General features: G+C 41.7%; 1 protein-coding gene across 1 annotated transcript in view; it reads right to left on the bottom strand.

Annotated features, from left to right (window-relative positions):
• The window catches only part of pdhx (pyruvate dehydrogenase complex component X), a 174,197-nt gene that overhangs the window by 37,114 nt on the left and 123,133 nt on the right, over positions 1 to 13,950 (bottom strand). Inside the window, exons 8-9 of the mRNA XM_052029617.1 lie at positions 5,266 to 5,324; positions 571 to 729 (exon numbers count right to left, since the gene is read on the bottom strand). Of these exons, the coding sequence (XP_051885577.1) occupies positions 571 to 729; positions 5,266 to 5,324 (218 nt within the window). The remainder of the gene's footprint in view (positions 1 to 570; positions 730 to 5,265; positions 5,325 to 13,950) is intronic.

Genomic DNA, 13,950 nt, shown 5'->3' on the forward strand with positions numbered 1-13,950 from the left:
TCTTTTTCTCATGGTGGGGGTATCTCAGAAAGAGGGCATTGTTTTAAGGTGAAAGGTAGGAGTTTGGAGGGGATTAGAGGAGGTATTTTTTCACACAGAGGGGACCGAGGTGTCGAATGCGTTGCCTGAGGAGGTGGTAAAGGCGGATATCCTCAAGGCACTTAAGCAGCAGCCAGACAGGTTCATGAATCATTAGGGCATGAAAGGCTATGGACCTAAATGGGTAAATGGGAGTAGAGTAGATCGGTACAATGGGCGGCATGGACCTGGTGGGCTGAAGGGCCTGTTTCTGTGCTCCACGGCTCTATGACATGTTGGCATTTACGAGAGTAAGCATTCTGTGTGGGACTGTTGCTGAAGTCCAGCCTAACAATATGCAGGCTGGTGACTTCTTATGCATGCCATTAAGTTATATTTATTTAAATCACAAAACACAGGATTACAGATAATCATTATCATTTGAATAGAAATATTAAGTTGCTATCTAAAAGGCAGGTAGTTCAGAGCAATACTTGTAGTGGTGGGAGGGTTAATCAAGTTGTGATTTCTGATACTAGTTCTTGGTCCTACCTTGACCATGGTGGAAATTTCCTCTAATCCCTTGGAGGCAGCATCTTGGACGATTGGTGTAACAAGGCCACGGTCTGTAGCAACAGCCACTGAGATGTCGACAGAGCTGAGCTGACGAGGTCCCTCACTGCTCCAGGTGGAATTCACATCTGGCATTTGCTTCGAAAGCATTTCATTGAGAAAGAAGTGGAGGGGAGGAGGAGGCAAAAAAGACACAGCTGTCAGAGAGAACTGCTGCACTGACAAGGACAAAATGCTTCTGTTAAAAACAGAGGCAATTGTCCTCAGTTGATTTCTTTGTGGTGGTGCCAAGTGCAGATTCTATGAATTTATATTAATAATCCTCTATATTCAACCTAGTATATTTTTGGCCTCCTGTCTGGCCACTTAACTACTGCCAAGACTGCTTAATTACTGCCACCCTCTCCCATCCCTGCAGGATTTTTAAAAATATTTCCTATCAGAATCTGCTTTGCTCTATTGCAAAAGGCCCAGTTTCCCATGTTTGATTTTGGAGTGATGTTGTACCAGGAAGCATTGGAGTGAATATATGCTGTACACTTTGTAAAGCATATACATCCTTCTGTCAATGGAAATGCAATATTGCAAATGATATTTTGAGATTTTATTCAGAGGAATTCGTTCATTGCTACCCCGTTCCTTTTGCATTCTACACCTATTATGACAAGCATCAGAATTCCTTTCTAAATTAGTTTTATTTCCTCCGGGTGCTCTGGTTTCCTCCCACATTCCAAAGACGTACAGGCTAGGAAGTTGTGGGCAGGCTATGTTGGCGCTGAAAATGTGGCGACACTTGCGGGCTGCCCACAGAACACTCTACGTAAAAGATGCATTTCACTGTGTGTTTTGATGTACATGTGACTAATAAAGATATCTTGTAAATGCTGGGGGCAGAAATTCTTCTGGCTTGCTTGCACTAAATAGGTATGTACAGTAGCAGCTGAGGGCCATACCATCCTTCCTGGATTCTATTCCATTGAAGTCAAAAGATCAAGCTTTTGGAGGGAGAAGTTGTCAGTGGGAACTGGGGGTGCTGATGGCAGTGGAAGTAAGTAGCAGTGCGATTTGGGGAGGGCAGCACCAGGATTCAGGGGGTGTGGGAAACGGCAACAGGAGCATGCACGTGGACAACAGAACCAATGCTTAACTTTGCTGTTCTCTTACTTGCCTCTTTGTGGAAGCTCTTATAATTGGTTTTTACTATTTCTTGCTAGTTTACACATACCTTGTTTTATCCTCTTTTCAACGTTTTAGTCATCCTTCCTTGGCTTTTAAAATCCTCTTAATCTTCATGCCAACTACTATTTAGTTGCAACCATATAAGCTTTGCTTTCATTCTAATACCATTTTAATCCCCCTTTGTTAAGCACAGATGGATCATTCTTCCTGTGGTGTCTTTAGTTTTCAATTAAATGTATGTTTGTAGAGAAATATGAAAATTTTCTTCTAATGTCTGACACTGTTCATCTTTTAACCTAATTTCCCAATATACCATAGCAAACTCATTCTTCTTATCTATGTAAGATTTATTTCACAATTTTAGTTTCTTACTTAAATTAGTCATTCTCAAATGGCAGTGAAATTCTTTTACATTATGATCATTTTTCCACAATGGATCCTTCACTATGGGGTTATTAATTAATCCTATCTTATTATACACAGCCAGATCTAAAGTAACCTGCTCCCTGATTGGCCCTCAGCGTATTGTCTCAAATGCATTCCATAAACCTGTCATCATGTGACATTTATAATTTGTAGATGGCCCAAAGTGTCATAAACCTGACCTTTTGGACCATCTGCAAATTATGAATGTCACATGGACCTTGTTTGACTTTTAACAATCCTTGCTTTATTGACGTAGCTGTAAAATACTCCAGTATTACTAGTCATGTTTTTGACAGTTTTCCTTATTCTACTTTATTTTCATATTTTCCTTTAGTTTTTGCATCTTCATTGACTCTTCGTGAAGGATTTGAATGAAGGGAGATGAGGTTGTAGAAGAATATCCTTATTAGTCACATGTACATTGAAACACACAGTGAAATGCATCTTTTGTGTAGAGTGTTCTGGGGGCAGCCCGCAAGTGTCGCCACGCTTCCGGCACCAACACAGCACTCCCACAACTTCCTAACCTGTACGTCTTTGGAATGTGGGAGGAAACTGGAGCACCCGGAGGAAACCCACGCAGACACGGGGAGAACGTACAAACTCCTTACAGACAGTGGCCGGATTTGAACCCGGGTCGCTGGCACTGTAAAGCGTTACGCTAACCGCTACACTACCATGCTGTATCATGAGCTAACTTTCCTGAACGGTAGAGCAGGGCTAAGGGGGTGGATAAGCTTCGCCTGTTTCCCTTTCTTATCTTCTTCCTTTTATTTGAATAGTTGCACCTGTCCTGGAGATGCACACACCTGGTGTTCGGGTCTTAATGGGTGACAGATACAGTATTAAAGTATCTCTCACCACACTCTGTTTCTGGGTTCCACATGAAGTCTTGTGACTGACCCCAATCTTCCGGTGTGCCCCACATGCACTGGGGCGTCATGGGGTAGGCATATGAATAAGCAGAGAATGGAGGGATATGGACCATATGCAGGTAGAAGGGATTAGTGTAATTTGGCATCATTAGTTTAATTAGTTTGGCACAACATTGTGGACCAAAGGGCCTGTTCCTGTCCTGTACTGTTCAATGTCCATTGCTTAGATCCTGAGCCTGGTCAGACGCATCAGGAGCTGAAGATCTCATTGATTTTAGGATACTACACCTGTGGACTTGGTAGCAAATGGGAAGGCAAGTTTCTTTTCAATCATTTTATCTTTAATAATTTCATTATTATTAAGAGCGACATTATATATTTCAATCAAGATAAGTTTTCATGGTTTTTATATCTTTTTCACCTATTAGTTCAAAGTGTAGTAGTTTTAAAAATGTTCTTGAATGGCAGGGATGTTTAAACTACAATCAGAGCTTTGTCCACTGACAAAGCCTGTCTGGGCATCTTGGGAGGGGGGCACCGGCACTGTGCCACACGACGCCAGGTTCCTGTTTTGCACCATGCTCTCTGACTCCAGGAATGCGGAAGGGCAGTGAGATCAGTCCTGTGCATGTGGCTGAGGTTAGTGTTGGTACGTTGGGATCATGGGCGATGAGTCCTGGGGATGGGCTGAGTCCAGCAGGATCTGGCCCCTTATCTGTTGCTGTGAAAGTGTTTTTAGGTTACAATGAGATCATCTATTTCTAAAGTTTGCATTACATCAGCTAGCTTACTTAGCAGTTCTCTCTTGGACTGTACCAAATTTAGTGGCTGTTCCTCTCCCTCCATTGATTAGTTCTTGTAAGATATTACCAGCTCCTCCAATTCCTGAATTTAATCCAATAATAACTCTTGATATCTAGGACCAGTTACAAAAAGAGATCCCTTTGAACATAAAGATTAAAATATACAATGTCACTCAGAAATTGTTAAAGACAAAATGATTGAAAATAAACTTGCCTTCCCATTTCTAACTTGTTATTATATCAGGCAGGCACTTACACTGCTTTGAGTTTTTCCATATGTTTGTCATTTCTAGTTAACAATTCACAAAGTGACATTTTATATACGGCATATTTACAGGAAAGTGGGAAAAAGTTACGCTGATTTGTCAAATCTATCCTGCATGGAACCATCTGCTTTCTTTGGAGATGACTCTATGACCTGGAATTAGTTACACTAATTATTTCAATAGTTCACTTCTACAATCTTCCTCAGGGCACAGCTGTAGCTTTTACTTGTACTTGGGTTTTAACATCCATACCATGCTGCTCATTTGTTCCTTTGATTGGCATATTATGCCTTTCAGGGCTGATAGGAATCCCTGGAGGAGATGACTTTGGTCAGAATCAGGAAACTCATGCTGTAAGGAGAAAATGCTGTAAACACATAGAAAGCTGGTCAGCAACAGCTGACAGACAGAATGGAGAGGTAAATCTCTCAGGTCAAGCTCCTTCAAAGCTCTTGAATTTTGATCTCAATTCTTCCCATGGATGCAGATTGAACTTTGTGCTTACAGCATTTCGTCTTCCCCTTGTTTTAAGGTTCGGTTAGGATTTGATGCATTCCTCACACAGCACTGGTATTTTAACCCTGCCTCTCCTTTTGCTGGCAGATGTAGTGCAGCTAATAGAGTCACTGCCTTAACTCCTGCTCAACCCTGACCTCGGGTGCCGTCTGCATGGAGGTTGCACATTCTCCGTGACAGTGGTTTCCTCCGGATGCTCTGGTTTCCTTCTACATCCTAAGGACATGAGGATTGGTAGGTGAATTGGGCAATGTAAGTTATCCCTAGCATGTAGGTGAGCAGTAGAATCTTGGGGGGGGGGGGGGGGGGGAGGAATTGATGGGAATGCGAGAAGAACAAGTTAGGGTAAAGGTTAGTAGGGGAATGGGATTGCTCTGTGAGCAGGCAGGGAACGATGGGCTGAAATGGCTCCTTCTATGCTGCAAGGAAATATGGAAAAAGAAGGCTGCTGATGTATTTGTACTGTAAGTAGTTTTATCAAGCAAGTCTGTAATACTCCAACTCAGATCATTCCAGTCAGGTCCAGACAATACTTTGAATGATACTAATGTTTGTGATGTGAAGTGAATCTCTTACACTATACCATTTCTTTTTTCAGTGCTCACTTACTTTCAGTGTGACAGCAGCTGCCTTGATAATGAAATCATTCACAGAGACCTTGATGTCATCTAGAGAAAAAAAACCAGCGAGATCAATGAGAATGGAGAGATTTACTTCGACGGAGATGCAGCTTTCCATTAATGCAACGCTTGAAAAAGAACAGTGGAATTCTAATGTCTGCACAGACCCCTCCTCTGTTGCTGCAAATGGTGCCCAGGCAGATGTGGCACTCCTTTAGCTTTCTGAGAATCAAGGACATTACTGTACTAAAGATTCTATACAATAACTGAGCCTCAAGCTGTGCCCAATGTTAAAGCGAATGAAGGCACGTGTTCTTTCCAAATTCTATTTATATTGTACAGTATTTTTTAAAATGCATTTACGGGGAAAAAATATTTTCAGAGGTTTCGAAAGCAATTAAAAAAACATTCCATAATTCAAACTGCCCTTGGGTGGTCAGGATATACCAAAAATAGTAACTGTTTCTTTATGTGGCATTGTAAAAGCAAAATACTCTGGCTGCTGGAAACCTCAGCAGGTCAAGCATCATCTGCGGAGAGAGTTAATGATTCAGGTCACTGACCTTTCCTCTGAGCTGGGATGAGTTAGAGATAAAAGGGCTTTTAGTCGAGAAGGGGGAAGCAAACAAAGGGAAGGTCGGTGATCGGGTGGAAAGCAGAAGAGATTAAATGACCAATGAGATGATGGTACAAGGTGAACGTGGGCGGTAATGGGACAAATGATGGAGGAGGCGTAGGTGTTGGGGGGCAAGTGGGCGTGGAATAATTGTCTGAAATTATCAGAGGAACCGTGAATGCTAATTATCTGACATTGTTTATCTTGACGGCAAATGTGCCGAGTCAGAAGATGAGGTGCTGTTGCTGATAGTTAATGGAGCTTTGTGGAAATATGTGTGAGGTTGAGATCAGAGGGAGACAGACAAATGTGAGCTCAAGATCACGATACAGATCAAATGCAAGTGTTTTAGAAAAGGGCACTCAGTTGCTTAGTGGTTCTTAGTGTAAATTGTAAATCCATGCTCTTGCATCAGTGCAAGTTAGAAATATAATGTGTACAACATAGATGCTAGCTCTACAGCAGAAGAGTGTCTGTACTGATTTATTATTGTACACGGAGGGGGCGGACTGCATGGTCCTAGACCCGGACGACTGTCTGCCCACAAATAGTAAAAAAAAATTAAGAAAGGAATAACAATTATGAAAAATACAAAATAATATTAAAACACATTAAAATACAAACAAGCAAGAGCATTAAAATTAAGTAAAATAAAAAGTGGTGCATTTACCTTTCTCCACAGTGTCAACAGCCACATTCCAAAGAATAGATCACGGTTGATACATCAGCCCTCCCGGCGAGGCACTGCTCCACCACTGGGTTCAATGGAGAATCCAGTGGCAGAGCAGAGCGCCAGAAATGCTGGTATCAGACCTCCAGTTTATCCTGACCTTCCATGGATCAATGGATCAGCTTGATGCACCCAATAAAGCCGTCCTATTTGTCTTCAAACCTAAGCACTCCCTTTATTTCTGGATTCTCGTCTTACAGAACTAGGACAAATTCAGGTTTAAGGGGCAGGTCTCAGGAAGCTTGCAAGTAGAGCATTGGAGAAGTCAAGTCCAGAGATAACAAAATGTAGTGAGGGCTTTGGACTGATAGTGGGAAGGTAAGGGTAGAGTCAGTGAATTTTGGGGAAATAGAAAGCAGCAATCTGAATTTAAACCTCAAAGCTCAGCTCGGAGTTGGACTGAACAGAGCGATTTAAGGGGGGGGGGGCCTAGTTTATGCTGAGCAAGCAATCTCAATTTCAGGCTTAATGTTCAGTTTAAATTCGAACAGAACGCATTGACCAAGTGCAGTCCAGTCTAAGCTGAGCAATCAGCCTGGAAGGTGCATGGAGTCAGGAGCTAAGGAAGAGTTGCTCAAGCTTTTGTCTTTATGGATGGTGTGTTCATGCACCAAAGACTCTCTCTGGTCACACAAGATTAAACCTATTTTCTATTAATTTCTGTAGATATCAAATTTTTGGTACTACAGAAGTTAGCATCAATGACAGAGTCCTGCTGATACTACCTTTATGAAACCTGCAGGCTTATGAAATACCAGAAGTAACAAAGAACTGTCTAGGCTTCCAAGGCTAGCTTGCAAGGGCTTAGGGCTTGATATGGCCCAGCTACTTCAACGTGGCCACAATTCAGCTACAGATGACTCGGCACAGTTAAACTGTTGAAAAGTCCAGTCAGCAGGGTACAAATCAAGTGCATCACATTAAGCAAAAAAAACCAAATCAAATTATTGAGTAATAAAATGGGGGTGTGCAAACGGATATGGCCCAGCTACTTCAACGTGGCCACAATTCAGCTACAGATGACTCGGCACAGTTAAACTGTTGAAAAGTCCAGTCAGCAGGGTACAAATCAAGTGCATCACATTAAGCAAAAAAAAACAAATCAAATTATTGAGTAATAAAATGGGGGTGTGCAAACGGATATGGCCCAGCTACTTCAACGTGGCCACAATTCAGCTACAGATGACTCGGCACAGTTAAACTGTTGAAAAGTCCAGTCAGCAGGGTACAAATCAAGTGCATCACATTAAGCAAAAAAAAACAAATCAAATTATTGAGTAATAAAATGGGGGTGTGCAAACGGATCAAATTTACAAATAAAAAGCATTTAAGGCATTATGCAGAAAATGAAAAATAACTATGGAGAATAATTTAAATTAGAATAAGTGGACTATAAAAGGAAATCGGAAAATGTACAAGGTAATTGAAAAGCATGTGTAGGGAAAAGCCTGCTGAGAGACAAAAGTCAGAGATAAAAGTGTGGGGAGGAGACGGACGAATGGTAGAAGATAGAAGTTCTAACAATATACTTGGATACGAATAATGGAATTGTACAACCACATATATAATGGTTACAACATTGTAAGGTTAGTTTTGAAAGAAAGAAAAACACTCGTATTTAAAGATAGTAGCAGGGAACAGTTGATGAGAATGCGGGGAGAATAAAAAATGATCAATGTGGAATGAGAGTAAATGGGTTTTGATGGTCAGTGCGGACTCGGTGGGCCAAGGGGCATGTTTTTGTGCTGTATCACGCTAAGGCTCCATACATGAACAGGGACTTGATGGCTTGCATGGAAGAATTATCCAGGAAACTCAGTAACAGATCGCGGAGATTCCGACAATCCTTTGGAAATTACACTTGTGCCAGAAGCTGGCAGATGCAACACCTTCCTTCAGCTTAGAGATTTGAAACAATAATCAATCACATTGACTTCAGCCCTTGGTCAACTTCTGGAGTCTATGATAATCTATAATTCGCTGAACTTTGCTGGTTGTGGCTGGTGGTGGCTGCCACTGAGCCTTCAAACAAAAGTCCCAGATGCGCATGCATGAGCTGCAAGTCCAGTGTTCCAGGGCAGATTAGGAAGCAAAGGGGAAGATAAGCCTTTTCAGTCGCTTTGTTTTAGTTTAATGTCTCTTTAAATTGTTTCTGTGCTTTTGCACGTGTTTAATTAACATATTACTTACAAAAAGTTATTCTTAATTTAATTTTGGTTAGAGACACTTATTTTAAGGCTGTCCTGGTCCAACTATGTGAACACCACAGCCAAGAAAGCTCACCAATGCCTCTACTTCCTCAAAAGGCTAAAGAGATGTGGCATGTCCCCAACGACCCTCACCAATTTTTATTGATGCACCATAGAAAGCATCCTATCCAGATGCATCACGGCTTGGTATGGTATGCCCGAGACCACAAGAAACTTAAGGGGGTTGTGGACACAGGTCAGCACATCAGGGAAACCAGCCTCCCTTCCATGGACTCTGTCTACACTTCTCACTGCCTTGGGAAAGCAGCCAACGTAATCAAGGACCCCTCTTTTCTCTTTTCTCCCCTCGGGCAGAAGATACAAAAGCCTGATAGCATGTATCACCAGGCTCAAGGACAGCTTCTATCCCGCTGTTTTAAAACTATTGAATGGTCCCCTTGTACGACAAGATGGACTCTTGACCTCACAATCTGCCTTGTTATGGCCTTGCACCTTATTGTCTACCTGCACTGCACTTTCTCTGGAACTGCATTCTGTTATGCTTTTCCCTTGTACTACCTCAATGTATGAATGTGATGAAATGATCTGTATGGATGGTATACAAAACAAAGTTTTTCACTGTACCTCGGTACATGTGACAATAATAAACCAATTTACCAACATTAACTGCAGAATTGACAAGAGGCAAAGCAGTGCCTGCAGCTTTGCCTCCTGTCATAATGTACCAGGGGAGTTTTGTGAGCAGAACCTCCACACGGGACTGTCCATACTTTAGGAACTGTCCGGACTCTGCTGCTGGACTTGAGAGCATGAAGAGCCAACTTAATCGTCCCTTCACATCCAATCTGGGTAAAAGCAGCGATGCGGGGACCTTGGGTGTTCTGCTTGTATCACCAACAAAAATTGATGGATGAATGATAGAAATTGAGAAGATAAATAAAGGGAAGATAGCGATAAACGGAAGATATGTAGCAAGTGAAAACAATTGATAACGGACCTTGAAGACCAAGTAAATTAAATGAAAGGGATCTGGCCAGAATGTCAGAGAGAGATGGGGACTTGGACTGGGGAAAGCTAAGAATAGGGTTAAAGGCACTTCACAGACAATAGATGTATTGACTGGTGTGCAGTGGTGTCTCTGAATGTAAGAATTTAGAAAATAATGTTGAAATTTACCAAAAACACCAAATTTAGAGGATAAGGCAAGCTCTAATGACCGTGAAATAATACAGGGGGACATAGGGTAGAAATAGGCAGACACTGTGATGAAAAAAAGTAATCTTAGTAGCTGCACCACTGTTTTTGGCACCCCATTGCAGGATAGCTATGAAAACAAAGGTAGAGGTGTCCACTGTCTTGCCAGGATGTTACCAAGGAAACAGCTGTAATTGAGAATTCAGTGTTTTATCCTTTAGGAACCAAGAAAATTAAAGGATGTCCTGATAGACCTTCGTAGTCTTTACTATCCCAAGGTGGCATTGCAGTGTGGTGACACTTTGCAAGTTGCTCTCAGTAGATCTATTCATTGCATCTATTACAATTGTTCAATACATTCTGCATTCTGTTATTGCTTTTCCCTTGTACTACCTCCATGTTACTTATGTTTGAAATATTCTGTATGGATGGCATGTAAAACAAAGCTTTTCACTGTATCTCACAATAATAAACCAATTACCAATTACTCAAGGCTATATAATGTATAATAAATTGTTTCTTGCAGTTTAAGAGACAATGACAAAAGAATATTAGATTAGAGGAACTAGAATCTCAATACACTGAGGGTGTCTAGATTGTGAACAGTTGTTGAGGCAGAACCTATGAAATATTTAAAAGAAGTTTGCTAAAATTTGATAAAAAGGAAGATTTAATAATATGGAAAGTCAGCAGGAGCCCAGAAGCAGACACAAATACTCAAGTGGAGAGAAACATTGAAGTTATAATGTGCCAAATTACTTGTTTCTATGCTGTAACTTGCCGGGATTCTGCAATTATTCAAAGTACTTGCCTTCTTTGTAATTTACTGTTAATCTCTTTAACTCTGCAATGAATTTACATCATAATTGTTTCTGAGGACAATTCACATTTTCAGCGAATTGCTAAAAGCAAGCCCAGGCATGAATCATCAGGTTCACAACACACTGTATTAACCAGACTCACAGAAATGGCACAGGCCCTAAAATTATACCAAAAGATACTGATGTAATGTACTTAGAGGAAATGCATTAATGCATTTGCCAAAGGAGTGAGGGACAAAATTTTAAACAGAACTATTTATATGCTATAAATTATATGCTGTCAATGGTATAACATTAAGCAATAATACTCAATTGATTAAAATGTTACCAGATGTTGATTACCAGTAGTCTAAAATGTCCTATGTTTTGGTTGGTAGAGAAAGGCTATTAATATCCTCGAAACATGCACCAACAAGTGCCCAGGGAGATGCAAGAGACCACAGGTGCTGGAATCTGGAGCAACAAACAAAGCGCTGGAGGAACTCAGTGGGTCAGGCAGCATCTGTGGAGGAAAATGTCCATCTCCAAGACCTCTCACCCCTTTCGTGACCTCCTTGTCTCCATCTCAGAAGACAGATTATCCACCTACATATACTACAAACCCACTAACTCCCACAGCTACCTCCATACACCTCCTCCCACCCTGTCAAGTGAAAGGACGCCATTCCCTTTTCTAAGTTCATCTCTCTCCGCCGCACCTGTTTTCGTGACGAGGACATCCAAGTCCAGATGAAGGGTCTCAACCTGAAACATCGACTGTCCATTTCCCTCATTCCCGCTGAATTCCTCCAGCACTTTTTGTGTTGCACCAACGAAAGCCCAAAGGGTAGGAAAGATGATTTGAAAACTGTGAGGCCAATTTTAGCTTTACTGCCTATATTGTGGATTTTCTCTAACTGGTTGCGTGGTGATTCCCCAACCTTCAGCTATTTGTTTCTTTGTGGCACTACACATTATTTTCCATTTTTATACAAGAACTGGAACCTGGTGACAGTTGTAGTGAAGGGCCTGGGTCTTGTCATACTCAAGGAATTGAATTGGGTAACAATGGGAGCAAATGGAACCACCGTCATAGAGACATAGTGTTATACAGCACCAAAACAGGCCCTTTGGCCAACTCACCCATGCTGAACAAGTCGTCTACTTGAGCTAGTCCCATTTGCCTGTGTTTGGCCCATATCCTTCTAAACCTTTCCTATCCATGTACCTGTCCAATTATCTTTTAAACTTTGTAATTGTACTCACTTCTACTACTTCCTCTGGCAGCTTGTTCCATGTACCCACCACCCTTTGCGTGAAAAAGTTGCCTCTCAGATCCTTTTTAAATCTTTCCCTTCTCACCTTATACCTATGCCCACTAATTTTCGACCCATACCCTGGGAAAAAGACGGTGACCATCCACCTTATCTATGCCCCTCATGATTTTATAAACCTTTATGAGGTCACCCCTCAGCCTCCTTCGCTTCAGGGAAAACAGGTACCACCAGACTGAAGGACAGCTTCTACCCCACTGTGATAAGACTATTGAACAGTTCCCTTATACAATGAGATGGACTATGACCTCATGATCTACCTTGTTGTGACCTTGCACCTTATTGCGACCTTGCACCTTATTGCACTGCACTTTCTCTGTAGCTGTGACACTTTACTCTGTACTGTTATTGTTTTTACCTGTACTGCATCAATGCACTTTGTACTAACTCAATGTAACTGCTCTGTGTAATGAATTGACTTGTACGATCGGTTTGTAAGACAAGCTTTTCACTGTACCTCGGTACAAGTGACAAGAATAAATCAATACCAATACCAAAACAGCCCCGGCCTATCCAGTCGCGCCTTATAACTCAAGCCCTCCATTCCCAGCAACGTTCACCCTCGCCAGCTTAATGACATTCTTCCTATATGCAGGCAACCAGAACTGCATGCAGTATTCCAAGTGTGATCTTACCTATGCCTTGCACAGCTGAAACATGACATCCCAACTCTTGTACACAATGCCCTGACCGATGAAGGCAAGCATGCCATTGTTGAAACAATCTGCACTTAGGTGCATGAGTACACTCCTTGAGGGAGCAAGATTATAATATCTTGAAGCTTTGTACAGGGGCTTAAAGGCAGAGATGAATTCCAAAGTTGCCATACTTAGCTGACTGGCGCAAAGGGAATGCCTGCACATGGGTTACAAAACAGCAGAGACCCCAATTACTCATCAGGTGATAGCAGAAGGACGATGTAAGCTCCTGCAGAAGGCCCACCAGAGAGAAGAGGCCTGAGGGCAGTGGGCAAGTTTGTTGGCAACAGTTTCTTCCATGACTGTCGGTCAGTCTCCTGTGTTTATTGATACTGAAGCTTTGTGTGCACAGACATACAATGGGGGGAGGGGGTGAGGATGGGGTCATGAACTAATGCAGCCACCCAAAAGAATTTGAAGCTATTTAGAGGAGATTGAGAAGAAATTGAGAAATTCATTTGCCTTATTGGTGTTTTTCCAGTTACACTCCTCTTACGTTCAAGACTGATTTTTGATTAGTTTTCCCCATTGGGACACTTCAGTCAATTACACATCTCAAGTCCTCCTTTTCTTTTTGAACTAGGTGGAGATCCAGACAAAATAGTGTAAAAGGAAGACAAGCGAAAGGTTTAAATAGAAGGGACCAGCCTGCAGAACATGTTTTAAGGCCAGGAATAATGAGCACAAACGGGCAACTTAATTGATTCTAAAGTGAAAAATACTAGACAAGAGGGTGATTAAAATATGTTTGAAAAGGTTCAGATAAAGTAGATAAGCTGTTTACTGCTGTAGTGGGAACATTCTTCTTCCCCACTAACTCTCTTAGGGAACTTTCTGAGCTCTACCTGGTCCATTCTCTAGTTGCTGTCCATTGATGAGCCTTCTAAATAAATAGAATGCATCTTGGTTTGAAAATAATGACAATCGCAAGTATGAAAGACAAACTCTCAGCGAGGCTGCTGACTACCAGGTTTCTTCAGGCCACACACAGTTTAATACTGTGTGAGGTACAAAGTACAAGGGGTGATGGAGGGTGAGATTCAAGTCACACACGATCTAATAATGAGAGGGGTTTTGGGGATTACACCGAAT

Source organism: Pristis pectinata, chromosome 14 (genome assembly GCF_009764475.1).
Source record: "Pristis pectinata isolate sPriPec2 chromosome 14, sPriPec2.1.pri, whole genome shotgun sequence".
Taxonomy (NCBI): Eukaryota; Metazoa; Chordata; class Chondrichthyes; order Rhinopristiformes; family Pristidae; genus Pristis; species Pristis pectinata.